The 20,098-nt window shown below is 33.4% G+C and overlaps 1 protein-coding gene across 2 annotated transcripts in view; it reads left to right on the top strand.

The window, feature by feature from the left end:
* Positions 1–9,944, top strand: part of LOC114328570 (zinc finger protein 91-like) — a 99,545-nt gene extending 89,601 nt beyond the window's left edge. For both annotated transcript variants that reach the window (XM_050651705.1, XM_028277456.2), the window contains exon 2: positions 4,214–9,944. In XM_050651705.1, the coding sequence (XP_050507662.1) occupies positions 4,243–6,795 (2,553 nt within the window). In that variant the 5' untranslated portion in view covers positions 4,214–4,242 and the 3' untranslated portion in view covers positions 6,796–9,944. The remainder of the gene's footprint in view (positions 1–4,213) is intronic.
* Positions 9,945–20,098: the final 10,154 nt, after the last annotated feature.

The following is a 20,098-nucleotide window of genomic DNA, read 5'->3' as shown; positions in this document are numbered from 1 at the left end:
AAAGGACATTTAAGATAAGATTTTTTTATATAAAAAATGAGTGAAAAACTTACGTCCTGTTATAAAACCTTCATAGAAGAGCAATTGCTAAACGACACAATAAAATACATGGATACTGGGCAAAAGCCACAGATATCGGGTATAACAACCCCTTAAAACGAATAAATCAAATCTAAATTCTTTTTATTTATTTATTCATTTTAAGGGGTTGTTATACCCGATATCTGTGGCTTTTGCCCAGTATCCATGTATTTTATTGTATCGTTTAGCAATTGCTCTTCTATGAAGGTTTTATAACAGGACGTAAGTTTTCACTCATTTTTTATATAAAAAAATCTTATCTTAAATGTCCTTTTAGGAAGCTCTGATGATGGCACGTTATGTGTTGAAAGTACTTAGCTGATAATAAAACATTTTTTACACACTATCAAAAGTTTTTTGAGAACATACACCTGTTTGCCGTTTTGACCTATTTAGAAGTGTGTACAAGTCTTACAGTCTTTTCCAATTAATTACGTCTCTGTCTTTTTTTACGGCGATAAATTAACCATAAAGCCAAAATTTTTGCCCGATTCATTCTACGCCCTGTGCACTCTACGACAATAAGATGAATACTGTCGTAAAGTGTGAAAGTCCGATGAGCAGGACAAACGGTCGTACGATCGAGAGAGTTTCCCTCGGGAAACTAATAGAGAATAATAGAGAATTTCCCTTAGATATCATAAAAACTATTGAAAAATCTACCATATAGTCGATTCGCTAACCTGAGACACAACTGTCTGCACTACAATCACAATAAAGATGCACTAGAAATAAACAAGCACGAGGAGCACTCCCAAATCATGATTTGGGAGTGCTCCTGGAACATTCAACGTGTCTTGGTTTGTTTATTTCTATATGGTGCATTTTTATTGTGAGTGTAGTGTAGACAGTTGTGTCTCAGATTAGCGAATCGACTATAACAACAAAATGGAAGTCAGAATAGATGGACAACTTACAGAATCTATAGATATAGGCAGCGGAATAAGACAGGGAGGCTCATTGAGTCCTAGCTCTTCAATTTAATTATGGATGAATGTTTATGTACTTCTGGATGCATTTTATACTGCAATTATGCATTTCCACCTATTTTTCTATTGAAAACTTTTTCCTGTTTCACTATTTCCCTAAAAATCATTTATTTTTTCCCAAATGCCTTGGTCTATGTGTATTTTATTGTTATGATCCAAAAATCTAAAATATCTGCCCGGGCCAAAAGATTAGTAGAATTTATAAAAAAATTCATTTTTAATTATTAATTAGTCTGGACAAAATTATGTCGGGCACCCCTTGTTTTTAATAATTTATAACATAGTATATTACATATCATTTAATTTCTATCCATTAAATAGATCGCTGAAGGTCGTCGTTATATCGGATCTTATACGAAATACTGAGAAATGCAATTCTCGATATGATTACCGGTACTCAAATACAAAAGTAATCATAGTAATCAAAGTATCCTACTAATACAAAATATGTACTGAGAAATGCGATTCTCCATATGATTACCGGTACTCAAATACAAAAGTAATAAAAGTAACGAATAATGTAAATGATTACTTTAAACAAAAGTAACCATTTGTAACGATTACTCGAAAGTAACTATAATCAACATCTACTATCGCTGCATTAACAACTAAAAAACGATGTTTTAAAATGAAACAAGCTCAAATTACTTATCGGTAGCTGATAAAATAAGGCTTTGAACTTTGAATTTAGTTACTTCGTAGTTTCAAAAATAATATTTTTTATTTGTGTTTGAACCTTCTTCTTCTTCAAGTCCGTCTCCTATCGGAGGTTGGAAATCATCACAGCTATTCTTATTTTACTGGCGGCTGCCCTAAATAGGTCGATGGAACTGCAGCCGAACCATTCCCTCAGATTTCTTAACCAAGATATTCTGCGCCTACCGATACTTCTCTTACCCCTGATTTTACCCTGAATGATCAGTCTCAGCAGCGAGTATTTGTCACCTCTCATAACATGGCCAAAGTATTCAAGCTTTCTTCTTTTAACAGTAAGTACAACTTCACATCCTTTTCCGATCCGACGTAAAATTTCGGCATTCGTCACGTGGTCCACCCAAGATACACGTAGCATTCTACGGTAACACCACATCTCAAAAGCTTCAATATTTTTAATGCGGCCCATCTTGATGGTCCATGACTCAACTCCGTATAATAAAGTGGAGAAGATATAACACCGCAGCATACGCACTCTCAGATCAAGATTTATGTCACGACTACAGAGAAATATTTTCATCTTGTTAAATGCTGATCTAGCTATTTCTATTCTTGCTCTTATTTCTTTTGTTTGATCGCCTGTATGATCCAGGCAAGCTCCAAGGTATTTATAGGAGGATACCCTTTCTATAACCGTGTTATTGACAACCAAATCATTCCTGGCGTGTGGATCTTTTGTTATTACCATCCATTTAGTTTTTCTGAGGTTTAATGTAAGTCCGTAGCTGTTGCAGTAGTGGTTAGTGCGTTCCATCAGTCGAACCTTAAAAATCGTCGATTATCGTCGAAATGATTAATTTTAGAGAAAAATTACAACAGGCCTTTTTTGTTCCCAATGATAAAAAGAACCTAAAATAATGTTTACCTGGGCCGAAAAAATTTATTTTTATTTTTAAATAAATGTAGAAATAACTCCGAAATTATGGCATTTAGGTATGGGAATATAACATGAAAAATAATCACTATTTAGTAAGGACTTCAAAACCCAAAAAAATATGCAGGCTGTTTGTTCCATTTGAAATAAGAAAGTTCATTAGATTTACAGAAAACTGAAGATCTGAGAATAACAATGCAATTACAACTATAGTATCGGCCGTATTAGAAAACCCTTATCCACCAAAATCTATAAAAATCGTGCAAGCCTTTTCGGAGATAATTGAGGGTTTCCATACATAAAACTCACTCTGTACAATTAACAAGGTTAATAACGTAATGGTACATGTTAACTAGAGGGGTGACTATTACACATACAGACGACGGAACTACAGATTCCTCAAACATATTTGTATCCTTAAGAGGATAGGTACGTATTTGCGGCTGCAATGCTATTCAAATGGGGATTCATTTTTTTCGAATCCTGAGAAAACTAATAAGTATTTTTGAAAAATTTAAACGCAGAATGAAAGATTACGTTATTAGCGATGGCCGAAAGTCCCTGAGAACTTCTATAATGTTTATTTTAATAAGTTACAGGGGTGAAAAACTAAGAGAAAATTTAGTGTTATTTTTAATTTCAAATATCTCATTCAAAATAAACTTTTTATTTATTCTAAGGGACTTTCGGCCGTCGGTAATAATTTAGTCTTTCATTCTGCGTTTAGATTTTTCAAAAATATTTATTGGTTTTTTCAGTATTCGAAAAAAATGAACACAATGTCCGTGGTAATATTTTCCAAATCTATCTTTGTCATACAACGCACTCAGTCGAATATAATATTGTCAGCATATTGTCAGTAAGACACTGACAATCAGTGACAATTTTAAATATATGACATGAATCGGGAATATTTTGAGTTGTTGATTAAATAATATTGATAATATAGTGTATTTGATAAATAATTGATTTAAGACGCGAACTTTATAAAAAGTTATTTAATGTGTATTATTTATGGAAGATAGAAGCAGAGAATACATCAAGAAGATTTTCAAAATTGTAAGCGTTCCATAGTAACAATATATTATTAAAAAATCACTTTAACACTTTTCCTCTTTTCTCGATCGAGTATTAGTTTTTGTTGTAGGTACATATAAATTATTACAGTCACTGAATACATAGTTAGTGAAAAAATTATCACATTTATTAACTGAATTAATAATTTGCAATTATACAAAAAAGAACAGTTATCCAAGAACATTCAAAAGCCATCTCTTTAAGTTAGTTATGACATTGTCAAGTAGAATGACATTATAGTAATATTTACATATCCATACCAGTGTGAATTTTACTACACGTAATTTTTCATGTAAAGACAGAAAAGGTAGGGATAGCCGTAAAATATTTGCGAATTATGTACCCATGGCCTTAAAAGAGGTAGAGGAAGTAATACACTTCAGCTGTCCTGCGTTTTATTAACCTTTAATTTGATTTTTTTGTACATTAATTTTCCCTGTTACTTAAATAATTATATTATAGTCAGTTTGATTTTTAGATTTTCTTCAAGACAACAAAACGGAAATTATGAAGGCACTAACTGAACATTCATCTCATGGAGCAAATCATATGAATGCTGAAGGCAAAACATCAACTCAAAATATGGAAGTGGTAACGGGAAAAAGACCTAACAAATGTGTAATTTGTCTTAAACGGTTCAGTGAAGCAAGTAATTTAAGAGCACATTTGAGGACACACAGTCTTGAAAAACGTTTTAAATGTGAAATTTGTTTGAAGCAATTTACTAAAAAAGGTAATTTGAAAATACATTTGAAAATACATACTGGTGAAAAGCAATTTCAATGTGAAATTTGTTTTAAGCAGTTTCCTCTTAAATGTACTTTGAAAAAACATTTAATAGTTCACACTGAGGAAAAACCCTATAAGTGTGAAATTTGTTTTAAGCAGTTTACTGCATCAAGTTCTTTGAAAGATCATTTAAGACTGCACACTGGGAAAAAACCCTACGAGTGTGAAATTTGTTTCAAGCAATTCAATCAACTAGGTAATTTAAAAGACCATTTGAAAGTGCACACTGGGGAAAAACCATACAAATGTGAAATTTGTTTTAAGCAATTTAGTCATAAGGAAAATTTGAAAAAACATTTAAGAGTACACACTGGGGAAAAACCCTACAATTGTGAAATTTGTTTTAAGAAATTTTCTCAACTAAATATTTTGAAAGGTCATTTAAGGATGCACACTGGAGAAAAACAACATAAGTGTGAAATTTGTTTTAAGCAATTTAGTCGTAAGGAAAATTTAAAAACACATTTAAGAGTGCACACTGGGGAAAAACCTTACAAGTGTGAAATTTGTTTTAAGCAATATACTCAACCATATGATTTGAAAAGACATTTGAGAGTGCACACTGGAGAAAAACCTTACAAGTGTGAAAAACACCATAAGTGTGAAATTTGTTTTAAACAATTTACTCGAGCATCTGATTTGAAAAAGCATTTGAGAGTGCACACTGGAGAAAAACCTCATAAGTGTGAAATTTGTTTTAAGCAATTCATTCAAGCAAGTTCTTTAAAAAAACATTTGAGAATACACACTGAAGAAAACAAGTGTGCAATTTGTTTTAAGCAATTTAGTCAAAAGGAACACTTGAAATCACATTTGAGAATACACACTGGAGAAAAACCCCATAAGTGTGAAATTTGTTTAAAGCAATTTATTGAAGCAAGTAATTTGAAAAGACATTTGAAAGTGCACACTGGAGAAAAACCCTATAAGTGTGAAATTTGTTTTAAGCAATTTATTGAAGCAAGTCATTTGAAAAGACATTTGAAAGTGCACACTGGAGAAAAACCCTATAAGTGTGAAATTTGTTTTAAGCAGTTTACTGCACCAAGTTCTTTGAAAGATCATTTAAGACTGCACACTGGGGAAAAACCCTACAAGTGTGAAATTTGTTTCAAACAATTTATTCAACTAAATAATTTAAAAGAACATTTGAGAGTGCACACGGGGGAGAAACCATACAAATGTGAAATTTGTTTTAAGCAATTTAGTCTTAAGGAAAATTTGAAAAGACATTTGAGAGTGCACACTGGGGAAAAACCCTACAAGTGTGAAATTTGTTTTAAGAAATTTTCTCAACTAAATATTTTGAAACGTCATTTAAGGATACACACTGGAGAAAAATCCCATAAGTGTGAAATTTGTTTTAAGCAATTTAGTCATAAGGAACATTTGAAAAAACATTTAAGAGTGCACACTGGGGAAAAAACTTACAAGTGTGAAATTTGTTTTAAACAATATACTCAACCATATGATTTGAAAAGACATTTGAGAGTGCACACTGGAAAAAAACTTTACAAGTGTGAAATTTGTTTCAATCGATTTACTACATCAAGTTCTTTGAAATCACATTTAAGAATACACACTGGTGAAAAACCCCATAAGTGTGAAATTTGTGTTAAACAATTTATTGAAGCAAGTCATTTGAAAAAACATTTGAGAGTGCACACTGGAGAAAAACCTTACAAGTGTGAAATTTGTATCAAACGATTTACTACATCAAGTTCTTTGAAAAGACATTTGAGAGTGCACACTGGAGAAAAATCCCATAAGTGTGAAATTTGTTTTAAGCAATTTAGTCATAAGGAACATTTGAAAAAACATTTAAGAGTGCACACTGGGGAAAAAACTTACAAGTGTGAAATTTGTTTTAAACAATATACTCAACCATATGATTTGAAAAGACATTTGAGAGTGCACACTGGAAAACAACTTTACAAGTGTGAAATTTGTTTCAATCGATTTAGTACATCAAGTTCTTTGAAATCACATTTAAGAATACACACTGGTGAAAAACCCCATAAGTGTGAAATTTGTGTTAAACAATTTATTGAAGCAAGTCATTTGAAAAAACATTTGAGAGTGCACACTGGAGAAAAACCTTACAAGTGTGAAATTTGTATCAAACGATTTACTACATCAAGTTCTTTGAAAAGACATTTGAGAGTGCACACTGGAGAAAAACCTTACAAGTGTGAATTTTGTATCAAACGATTTACTACATCAAGTTCTTTGAAAAGACATTCGAGAGTGCACAGTGGAGAAAGACCTTAGAAGTAAAATTTTTTTTAAGCAATTTATTCAAGCGAGGAATTTAAGAAGGCATTTGTGAGTACACACTGAAGAAAAGCATTATAAGTGTAAAATTTGTTAAAATTTGTTTTAAACAATTTAGTCGATCATAGGGGAAACTGGGTAACAATGAGACATGGGTAACAGTGAGACACTTGAAATGTCTTCTTCCCTTTTCGTCACGTGTAGATATCATTACTTGTGCGTGCTTGCTGTATTCAAGGTTACTTATTTCTATTATTATGTTTAGCGGCCGTGCAGTTTCAGTTTAGCATTTATCGTGATTGAGTGTGTTTGGTGGGCACTACGTAAAATAATACAGGTGCTTTGAGAATTTTTTATAAAAGCATGTTAATTATTAGGATTTTTCTAGTAGTACTATGGCATTGTGTGTAGATTAGTAAACATGATGCCATAGTTTAGCAATACAAACTAAGTTTTAAATAATAAAAATACTGTTTTTTAAATTTTATGGCAAATGGGTAACAGTGAGACGGGGTACATTGAGACATCTGTTACCCAGATGATATAAAAAAATTACTTTTTGTGTTTTTTTTACAATTTTTAGTAAAAGACATTAAGATGATATCGCCAAGGCCAGTTTGTTATAGTCATACTAAACGGCAAAATTCATTTTTCTCATTCGAGATAAATTTTAATTCAATAAATATTCCAGTTCTCATGAGCATTCTCAGTGCGTCACAAATGATAGAAAAAAGGTAAGTCCGTATAACATTTATTCTAACATGACATTTTAGTCTGACAGTTGTCAGATTTTATTTGGAATTTGGCATAAAAATAAATCAATTGTGTTTATTTGCATTTATAAAATGGTATTTTCTTTGATTCGTATAGTCTTACCCTAATAACACAAAATATTCCAGGAATGTTCCTAGAAGGTACACACAGGACATTAAAAACATTCCTGGAATGTCCCCAAAAGCACACGAACGTCCCTGGAAAGTCCCAGGAAAGTGCTGTGTCAGCATTTTAAACATTCCTTGAATGTCTTGTTGGAACATTCCATGAATGTCTACGAATGTTCTTTGAACATTCACAGTATATTGTTTAGACTGAATGTCTTGTTGAAACATTCCACGAATGTTCTTAGGACATTCAAAGTATATTTTTTAGACATTCTCTGAAATATATCGTCAGTGATGTGACAATACCTCCTATATGTTTTTTCATGAGTTTTGCAGGAGACGAAAAACATTTTTTACGGTCACCTCCTGTTTTCATACGTAAGTTTTGACTTGTTTTGTAGTAAATAGATAGTTGAATTTACTACAAAACAAATCAAAAAATATATGAAAACACGAGGTGGCCCAAACAAGTTTTTCATCTACTACAAAATTCATGAAAAAGCAGATAGGAGGTATTGTCACATCACCGACGATATACCAGAAGTACAGTAGGAAAAATGAAAGAATACCCATGAACGAACATATAAAACACGCTGTATTTTCCTGTCACCGTGTCACACAAAAAACTGGTCAGCACAAGTACATGTAATAATTATTGTTACTTGCACTGGACAATTTTCTTTGTGACACGGTGACAGGAAAACACAGCGTGTTTTATATGTTCATTCATGGGTACTCTTTCATTTTTCCGACTGTATATGTAGCCATATCAAATAATACATCCTTGATAAATATAAACATTTTTATTGCACAAAATCTTGTCATATATTTTTTTCCATAATCATCACTACGATGACGATTCATTGTATTGAATTGTTCATTAGAATTACAATCTGGTCATAACTCTGACCAATGAGCAATTTTAATTTAACCTAAATTACTACTGTTCCTTAAAATGAAGAGCTTACCCATAGCGTCTCTTATCTAATCTAACAGGCACACAAGCACTATGCTCTGCTTTTCTAACCGCACTATTCTAACATGCACACAAGCATTATGCTCTGCTTTTCACTATCACTCAAACTAGTTCAAAAGGCTTTGTCCTCTTCAATCTTCTAGTTTGCCCAGTAGTATCCAGGAGCTGGATTTCCTCAATACTCTTGTAGGTACTTACGTTGTTGCTTGTGACTTCCAACTTTACTCCAACTTTAAAAACAAATCCAGCTGTAAAATATTTATGTGCCTGAAGGCTTTTGTATGCTTTCGTCTATAATATCTATAATAGTAATTTGGTGGAATGCACTTTATGGTAAAATCCAATTCTGACTGAATTGTATATGGATCTAAATCCCCAATTATTTTCAGCTTCAATAAATATCTAAAACAATAAAAGAAATAATGTTATTGCTTGCCAAATTCATCAATATTGATAAATATCGGAGAAAAATGAACATTGATAAAAATTGTTTGCCCTACCTTTCTCCAAACATCTGGTGTCTCCAATAATAATTTCCTTAAATAATCACTTTGCAGTGTGGTAAACTTTATAAAGTTCACAAAATACAGCAAACGAAATCCAAATGAATCCAAAATATGACGATAAACAGTGAAATGATGAAATGAAATGATATTACAAACATAACCTCTGTAACCTGTATGCCTATGCCATGCCAACCAGAACCAGAAGTCACGTGGTTTGGATTTGGATTGCCTAAATACATATTATACACGCGCAGCAAATTTGAAAATGAATGCAAATTGAATAGTAAATGGCTTCTCTTAAAATATAGGACATTGGTAGTATGTTCATAGAATGTCTTGTGGTAACATTCCACGAATAACTTAATCAGATATTCACCGAATGTTCCTTGAATGTCCAGTACATTCAAACATTAATAGAACTTTGATAGTACATTCCTGGAATGTTTTGTGTTGTTAGGGTATAAATTGTACAGATTATATTCGTAGATATACCTATTATATAATTCGTAAATAATTTTTTTCGATTATAGCGCCATCTATCGACAACTAGAATAAATGTTATAAATGTCTGTAATAACGGACGTGCCTTTTTTTCTGCCACATACAATTTAATGCGTTAGAAAGAAATACGAAAAACTGACTCACTGAAAGATGCTCATGAGAAAAATATTACTACAGTATTCCAATTCATATTTTTGTTAAATTAGTACTTTGTAACTTAAATTTGTTTTTTATTTTTGTTTGGTTGTTTTTTTTCATATAAATAAATATTTTGCTACTTAATTTTTTTATGTTTTCTTTCATATAAATATTCTACTGTCTCACTGTTACCCATGCATGGGTAACAGTGAGAGGGTAAATCTATGGTGGAGTATCACTGAGCCGCAAGCCCTTATTCCTTGGCCGTACTGATCCCGATCAGACGCCCGCATATTTCAGTCTAAGCTTCAGATTCTTATGAATTTTATTCTAACGCGACTTATAAGTTTCCGACAGGAGCTAAAAAAAGATTATTTATTTTGGAGAATACAAAATACGTAATTAAAAGTACAATTATGAATTTAAAGAGCAATGTTTCTACTACGAAATCTATGAACAGAATGAATGTATGAATTAAACAAAACGTAATTATTGAAAATAAAACCTGCAATTACGAAAATGCAAACTAATTAATACCATAGTTCAATAAACCATAATGCAAAAGCACACTATAGGTCTTTGCACATATACAGGGGCGGCTTTCATAACTCCTCCCATGAGAGTTCTAGGCATATTTCATGGAATAAAAAATGCCGAAGAACCGTCCATAATAATAGGAGACCTAAACGCCCGATCCCCTAACTGGAACGATAGAGCTACAAACAGAAACGGTAGAATACTGAATAATTATCTAGTGAACAACGAAGACACCATGGTGATTGGGCCCATCGAACCAACATACTTTCCTGGAAATGCTCTACCAACCCATTTAGATATAGTAGTGGCCAAAAGCCTAGGACTACAAACAGACATCCGAACCTTAAACGAAGGATCAGCAGACCACAACCCCATACTCATAGAAATAGGTACATGGGAAGAAGATAACAAAACAACAAAGAAAAGAAAGAAAACCAAGTGGTCTAACTTCAAACGCCTAGTGAGCATAGGAATTGGAAACATTCCTACAATTGACAATCCACAAGAAATAGAGGAAAAAGTCCTAGAGCTCGAAAACATCATAAAAGAAGCACTAAGAAATAGCACTACTGAAGAAGAATATGAAATTCATATGGGAAGATTTAGAGACATAAATCAGGAAATAAAAGAAATGATAAGGGAAAAGAACAGAGCCAAAAAGAGAGCCAGAAGAACAAGAGATCAGGAAGATAAAAATAGGGCAAACAGGCACTAATAGACCATAGAAGCCAAAAGTGGGAAAACTACATAAAAGAAATGGAGGAAAGGAGCCAAAATATGCAAGAAATATGGAGGCTCCAAAGAACTTTAAGAAACGATAGAAAACCCATTCCCCCACTACATGGAGAAAACGGGATCGTCTACATAGAAGAAGATAAAGCCGAGGTGATGAGAAGGACACTTGAAAGAGAGTGCACACTGAATTATCACCAAGACGAAGATATAGACTTTATCGAAGAAACAGAACTAGAAACGCCCGAAGAACAAGAAGAAATAATAAATCCCACATCACCAAGAGAAATAAGTGAACTGATTCGAAAAAGTTCACCAAAGAAAGCACCTGGTCCAGACGAAATCACTAACAGAGCTCTGAAGTATCTTCCCTCGAAAGCAGTTGTGTATTTGACAAATATAACAAACGCAATACTAAGATACAGGCTCTTCCCAAATCGATGGAAGGAAGCCCATGTAATTATGATACCCAAGCCAGGAAAGAACCACATATTTCCGCAAAATTACAGGCCGATTAGCTTACTTCCAGCAGTCAGTAAGATAGTGGAGCGAGTCATCCAAACCAGGCTCCAATCAGAGACAGACAGGCTAGGCATAATCCCAGAAGAACAATTTGGATTCAGAGCTCAACATTCCAGCGAACATCAAATATTAAGACTTACCGAATATATAGTAGATGGATTCAATGACCAACAATATACGGGAGCAGCCTTTTTGGATGTAAGCAAAGCCTTTGATAGAGTGTGGCATGAAGGACTGACATACAGAATGAGAGATTATGGATACAGCGGGGCCATGACGAAACTCATCTCCTCGTACTTAAGCGACCGGAAGTTCAGGGTCCGGATAGGACCAGTTCTGTCAGAACACGGAATGCCGGAAGCTGGAGTACCACAGGGGGCAGTTTTATCACCCCTTCTGTATAGCATATATACAGCAGATGTTCCAAGAACACCCGGGACATTGATTAGCCTTTATACAGACGACACTGCAATTGCTGCAAAACACATGAACCTAGATATAGCTGTAAGAAATCTACAGACGGCATTGGATACAATAGAAGAATGGAGTATCCAATGGAAAATAGCAATAAATCCAGATAAGACCCAAGCGGTTATCTTCAAAAAGAGAAGAGATAACCCAGAACAACAGCTAACATTGCAAGACAGACCCATCGAATGGCAAAACAAAGCTAAATATTTAGGAGTCACAATGGACCAAGGTCTAACATTCACATCACATGTCAACGCAACAGTCCAGAAAACAGCAGCGGCCAGAGCGGCAATAAGAGGACTCACAGGAAGAAGAAGCAAATTAGCTATGAAAACAAAATTAAGACTTATAAATAGCATTATACTGCCAATAATTACATACGCATCTCTTGCATGGGGTCACACGAATCAAAGTAACAAAAAGAAGATACAAGCGGCACACAACAACTGCCTCAGAGAAGCTGCAAACGTGCCCAGATATGTCGCCGAACGGTTCTTATTTAGAGACCTAAAACAAATAAGAGTACTGGATATTATGGAGGAAAAAGCCAGAACAAAATTTGCTGAGCTAGAAGACCACCCAAACCGGATCCTGCAAGAGATATTAAGGTATGATGTGTACCATAGATGGAAACACAGGAGACCCAGACAGCAAATATTAGTTAATATATAATAAAGGCTAGATAATCGTAGCTCTATCAAAAGAAAACAACTTGCTCACCTTTGGCATCTCATTATATTTATTAATGTTGATTTTTATACGTTTCAGACATCCCTCAAAAAAAATATACAAAAACTTCAAAACGGTTTCAGCCACTAAACAAATCAATAAAATATTAACAATAGGCGAAAGCCACAAAAAAATATTAGTAACAAAACCCAAAAAACGGGCATGAGGGGCCCTCATCCTCGAGCGCCGAGTCACCGAACTGGACAGAGCGGGGACTCGGCGCCCGAGCAAGCAAAACAGATCGAAGATAAGTCACTAGAGATAGCGGGAATAGAGCGCCTCACGCTGGTCTGCATTGATCGGGGTAGGATTTCATATGGGAGTCCGTGTACCCAAGACTCATATATGATAAGCACTTTGCTGATTGAGAGTCCCTATAGCGCATCAGAGTGCTATCGGGGGGTAAGTGGATGGTCTGGAGCATTGAAGCGGGGTGGAGTGATTCCTACTTACGGGAGTTAATCCTCCTCGCCCAATGAATTGTATCACCCGAATGTCATTCTCTAGGGGTGAGCAAGTCTCTCAGGCTGATCACTATGCTTGCTTGCTTGCTTGGAATAAAAAATGCTCTAGGATTAAGTACAGGAACTGTAGCATCATCTTCTTCTGCAGAGTGGTCATCTTGTACTGGGTGTGGATTTCTTTTTGAATGAAATTTCTTAATATACTGGACGGCTATTGAGATAACAATGATCATTAGTACGATATATGTTATAATACTCCAATGGTTGACAGGACGGTCTTTTAGATGTTTCAGTACCACCGGTTGAATTTGATTCTGTTTTCTTTGGATTGTGTGGATCTTATCGGGCGAGATATATTTTAAAATAATTTCTGGCACTTCTTCTTCTTCTTTGGCATTAGGGACTCTCAACTCATGATTTATGAAAATAGCAATGTAATGTGAATCGTCAATTTGTTGTATTACATTTTCAGATATTAGGACGGGAGTCCTTTGGCAAGTTGTAGGGCTAGTCTGTAGTTGCAATAATTGAAAGATGCAGTCCCCTTTCTCAATTCCAGCAGTAAAATCTCCCTCAGTGCAGTAGAAATTTGGCTTCAGATGCAGACAGGGCAGCGAGTGATATTGATAATAATTTTCATTCATGATCAGAAAGGTGTTTCGAGGTATAATGGTACTGTGGTTTGACGTAGGGATGGAATAAAGATGATAATAGGAGAACACTTCTGGGTGAACAATAGGAAAGTGAACAGCGAAAACGATTTTTGTTTCAGAGTAATCTGTTTTTAAAATATCATAATATTTATATGTATTATTAAAATTTTGAAAAAGTGCTTCATCTTTTGTATGGAATTTTAGAACAGTTTCTATAATGGAATTTAATTCATTTTTATCAATAATACTATTATGCAAAATTCCAAGCCTTGCAAAGGTAACGGCATTTTCTATTTCATTTTAAAAGTTGTAAAATAACGTTTAAGCTCAAATTTAACTGATCTAGTATATTTCTGGTCTGCAAATAGTCGCTAAAATCGAATAGAAATTTATTTAAAGAAGTACGTATCTTTTCTATACCCAGAAAAATAGTTTCTTGATTATTCCTTATAAGAGTTACTGTTTCATTGAAATTTGATATTATATCTTTAGTCAGATAAATTTGTTGATTTACTTTTTTAACAAGTTTTTGATTATTATTTTGGAAATCAAGGATGGCTTGATCATAGAACAGGGCGTCACTGGAGTCAAGGTTACCAGAGATACTTTTGATTATAGATCCTAAGCCGTCTATAAGACCTCTTTTTGATCTAAAAGATGGCATCAAATAATTAAATTTTTGTTCAGTGGATTTTAATTGGAAAAGTAGAGCACGATCAAAGTTATCAAGTTCTTGATAATAGGGATGGCTGAGGCCGGATTGAATTGCAAGTGTTACATTATCGTAAGCATATCTTATAGATTCTATTTCACTATCTATAGGAGAAAGATCATAATAATGAAGAAATGTATGTATTTTAGATTTAACCTTTGCTGTTCCTAAACTATGGAAGAATTCCGAGATCACTTCGTAGGTTAGTTATTTGGACCTCTTGCATCCTTGCTAGTGGAAGGGCCAGGGTCATTAAGAGTAGTAGGGTCCTGTAACAAGGTTCCTCAATTAGTTTTTGGTCTTCTTAGGTTCTGTTTATGTAATGATTTGTTATTATTTACTTTTACTTTCAAGTTTTCGTTTTCGATAACTTTTTCTTGGTAAAATTTGGGATTAAGTTTATTTCTGGTTAATGTTGTGTTTTTCTTATAAACGTCTGTGTCAGGTGCGTATTCCAATGGTTCATGTCGATCTTTATTGTGATATTCTATTGTAGATTCTTTTCTAGAGATTAGCCTTTTGTTTAAACTTTTGTAAATTTCTGTAGTTGTTTGCCTGTGATTTTGTATATAGTTATTAATGATAATTTGGTCCAGATTTATGTCAAATATATCTTTCGAATTTAGATGACCATTCAAAATGTCAATAGGCTTTTGCTTGGTAACAGAATGTATGGAGTTATTGTATCCTAAAACTGCATAGACCATGTCGTTTAAGATGTCGATCTTATTATTATTTTTTGCTCTTATAATTCGGAGATGTTCGATAATGGTTGAGTGAAATCTTTCAATAGCACCTTTTGACTGCGTACTATTTGCTGTAACGTAATGTGTTTTGACTTTGTGAACATAAAAAAAATTCCTGAACAACCGAATTTTTTAATTCAGTTCCTCTGTCTATTATAACTAAAGAAGAAACGCCAGGATGAGACATGAATATTAGGAATGCTCTTGTTAATTCGATACCAGTTAATGCTGGAAGAGGGTAGGCTTGTGCAGACTTTGAGAAAGTGTCAATAATTGTCAAAAATTTGACTCCTTGTGCAGATAAGGTGTTACAAAATATAATTTCTAGAGGTTTTGACGGTGTTGGAGTAATAGATAATTTCTGTTGTGGAGGGTTTCGGTCATATTTGTTGGTCTGACAAATTCCACAATGATTTATGAAATTGTGATATCAGTTTTCATGGTGGGCCAATAAAAAACTTGTCTGTTTAGTTTCTGTTTCAAGTATTCCACGATGATTTGTTTTTTCCTCATGGTATTGTCTAATAGTTTGATGCTGTTCGTCTTTGTCAGTAATGACTCTTAGAACAATATTGCACTGAATTAATTTGTACGAGGAACTTTTGAAAGTATTTCGCAATACTTCGAGAATTTGGGGAATGTAGTTTGGTTTTTGAAAATATACACCGTATGTGTATTTTGGATGAATATAATTCTTAAAAATGTTTATGGTGTCGTTTTCTATGTCATTGATGGAGATCTGTATGTGAAGACGTTTTTTGTTAGGAAAAAGTTGTTCAGTTTTTGGTTTCGCTGAAGAGTGTTAAACAAAGTTAATAATAATTTGGTGGTCAAAAGAATTAAGGCTTCTTTCTGTAATCTTCAATCCTAATATTGGATCTTCTTCACTTGTATGAATGGTGTCGTTGTCATCGTCGTCATTGTCATTATTTCTGTCGGAGATTTGTCCGTCTATTTCATTTTCTTTTTCTATATTTTCTTCTGTGTCTTCATCCTCTTGATTTTCGTCACCTATGCTTTGCAAATCGCCTGCATTTGCAATCATCGATTCGTTGTCCATAGGTTGGTTGTTGTTATTTAGGTTTTCCATGTATTTTATGAATTCATTAGTATTTATTTCAATTCTAGATAAAGCGTCGGCATTACTATTTGTCTTTCCTTTTGTAAACTGTGGTCTCTCCTCAGGATTGAGATGGTCAGTTCGAATAAGATTATCAATATCTGCTTTGTTAGTTCGTTCGTTTTGTATATTATCGGCATAAGATAAGTCATAAGAGTTATAGTCAAAAAGTGTACTTTGGGTCGGTGTAGACAGAGAAAAATTTATTTCGTCATTTGTATTATTACAAAAATCAACTATGACATTGCCGTTTTGGGAATTAGAAAGTGTAGAAGAGATTTCACAATTATTTGTAAATTGTGTGGGAATTAAAATATTATCGTTTGATTGAGAGTCTGGAATGTTGGTTACATTACGACTGTGAGGATCAATTTTATTTTTAAAAATAGTGGGATTACTTTCTAGATATTGTATTGGCAAAGCGGTCTCTGGAGTAATTAATTTAGAATTAGTAAAGTCCAACTGAGCTTCTAACAATTTTAAGTTATCTATGCCTATAAGGCCATCGAATGTGTCATGAAAAGTAAAAAGGTGGAATTTAAGATCGCCAGATTTTTTAAAATCGGAAAGTATGGAAACCATTGCACAATGTTTTCGACTATATGTCTGAAATACTGACGATACTCTGAAAGGTTCTACATAGATCTTATCTCTATAAAACCTTTCTGCAATTTCGGGTCTTAAAAAGGATTTTGATGCCCTTTATCAATTAATAGCATTATAGGGGGTTTGGAAAGTTTAACATAAGGTAGAAAACCTTTATTGTTGGGATAAACGTTGATTTCTAACCAGAGGGTGTCATTGGCCGGGTCATTTTCGTAAAAATATTGAGAATCGTCATCGTCTATGTATTGAATGTTGTCAAAATTGGAAAAATTTTGATTGTCCTGTTCTTCTTCAGGAAGTACATCAGTGTTAAATAATTCTTCATGATAGAAATTTGGAAGTGGTTATAATTTTCTCGAAGCTGTGGTGTCGTATTTCGTGTAGATATACTCATAGGAGTAGGTGTGGGCTAAGCATTATTTGGATTAGATTTCCAAACATTTTTTGGCTTGCCAAAAACTTGAGAATTGGTGAAATATCTTAGTTGAGGGGGATTTGGGTGTATTTGCATTTGGACAGGACCTCTGGGAAATTGAGGCCGGTAGTCAAGGTTTGATTGATTTATATTTGGTTGAAAGTTGGATGGACTGAAGTTTGGTTGGACCATCCTTGGTTGGGTATATTGAATATTTGGTTGAGGAAATGACTGATATTGATTAAAATTCTGATTTGCTGATTTTCTAGTAAAATTATTGTTACCATTGTTATGATTATTACTAAAATTTTGATTTTTCTGATAATACTTAATATTATCCTCCTCTCTAATAAACTGAATAGCTTGTTCCAACGAAACAGGGTGCATGGCACGAATAATCGGTCCTAGAGGCTCTCTATGAGTTCAGCTAAAAATAACTTTAGGGCATGCTTCGTAAAGAAAGCTCTTTTCGACTCACGTTCTTGATTAATATAATGTAAATCGATATAATTACAACTAGCATTTAATAAAGTTAAAAGTCGTTCATGAAATACATACGGAGATTCATTAGGTTTTTGTTTAATATTCACTAAGCCTTGATTCAAGCAATTTTCATCACGATGATCACCAAAATTCTGAATCGAAGCATTCTTTATATCTGGCCAAGTTTTAGCACCGCTTATAGCTACTATTTCCTTGGCTTTACCTTCTAATTGATTAAAAATTCCATTTAATAGCAAAGTATTTTGAAAACTAGCTAAATTATTTCTATCAAAATAATGATTCAGTATAAATTCCGTTGCATCAATAAAACGGTGAAGTTTGTTAAGATTACCATCAAAACTTGGAATTATTGAAAAAGTTTTAATATCTAAATTAGGTGTAGCCATTTTATCTTTCAATTATAATTTGCAAAAAAATATCAACTAAGCCCAACTCTTCGTCAGAATCAATGTCGCTAAAGGATTTGATTTGATTAGAAGAGGAATATCTGACATAAACAAAAATTACTTACCACATACAGTCGAACCCGCTTATTGGAATAGCCGTCGTGCCAAGAAAAAGTATTCCTATAACAGGGATATTCTAATAACCGATCATAAAAGCCTAGTAAAAACGTTTTGGGACCTCAAATTTCTATTCCTTAAACCGGGATATTCCTTTAACCGGTATTCTAATAAGCGGGTTCGACTGTATATCCGTCTGCACACTGTCTTCCTCAATGGAATTCACTGGCTAAACTGGGATACCGGTTCTTTATTTTCGTAAAGAGTTGAAACCCAAGAACTTTCCACGATAGATTTTCCCGAAAATCCTACTGACTGCGCCACTTATAAGTTTCCGACAGGAACACTTATTAAAAAAAAAGATTATTTACTTTGGAAAATACAAAATACGTAATTAAAAGTACAATTATGAATTTAAAGAGCAATGTTTCTACTACGAAGTCTATGAACAGAATGAATGTATGAATTAAACAAAACGTAATTATTGAAAATAAAACCTGCAATTACGAAAATGCAAACTAATTAATACCATAGTTCAATAAACCATAATGCAAAATCAGCACACTATAGATCTTTGCACATATACAGGGGCGGCTTCCATAACTCGCGTTAGCCTTTTTGTTTTTCGTTCACCGGGCTTTGGATTAAACTTGCATTCGTCACAGCGAAGTGATGTGCGGCCAACCGCTCATTCCGCTCGACTATTTAGTCGATCAGTTTATATTTGTAAGTTTGTATATATATTTTCAAGTCTCTCGCACAAGGGGTGTAACTTCAGGGGAGTTTTTATGTTTATTTAGTACTCATTATGCTTTTTATTTTTTTGTAAATCTTTATTGTTATTCCTAAATAAACATTATTATTATTATTTGTCATATGATTTGAAATACCATTTGAGAGTGAACACTGGAGAAAAACCTTAGAAGTGAAATTCGTTTTAAGCAATTTATTCAAGCGAGCAATCTAAAAACGCATTTGTGAGTACAGACTACTGAAGAAAAGCCTTAAATGTATGAAATTGGTTTCAAGCAATTTATTCGAGTAAGTAATTTGAAAACACATCTGATAATACACACTGAAGAACACATAAGTGTGAAATTTGTTTTAAGCAATTTAGTCGATCATATGATTTGAAAACACATCTGAGAATACACACTGGAGAAAAACCCCATAAATATGAAATTTGTTTTAAGTAATTCATTCAAGCAAGTTCTTTAAAAAAACATTTGAGAGTACACACTGAAGAAAACAAGTGTGAAATTTGTTTTAAGCAATTTAGTCAAAAGGAACATTTAAAATCACATTTGAGAATACACACTGGAGAAAAACCCCACAAGTGTGTTTGTTTTTTTATTTATTTATTATTCATGTACGGACCGAAGTCCATTAGTACATGATACAATTAAAATTTTTTACAATTAAAATGTCACACAAATTAGAAAAATAAGATCTAGTAGATACAAAATTGGTAAATACATAACAAACAATAATAAAGAATAAACTTACTTGCTCTCATTCAACAATTGAGAGCTAGAACATTTTGAAATTGACAAATACAACTTATCCTAGAACAAAGACAATAAC

Source organism: Diabrotica virgifera, chromosome 5 (assembly GCF_917563875.1).
Source record: "Diabrotica virgifera virgifera chromosome 5, PGI_DIABVI_V3a".
NCBI lineage: Eukaryota > Metazoa > Arthropoda > Insecta > Coleoptera > Chrysomelidae > Diabrotica > Diabrotica virgifera.
The sequence above is the reverse complement of the archived record's forward strand: the minus strand, read 5'-3'. Positions and strand labels throughout refer to the sequence as shown.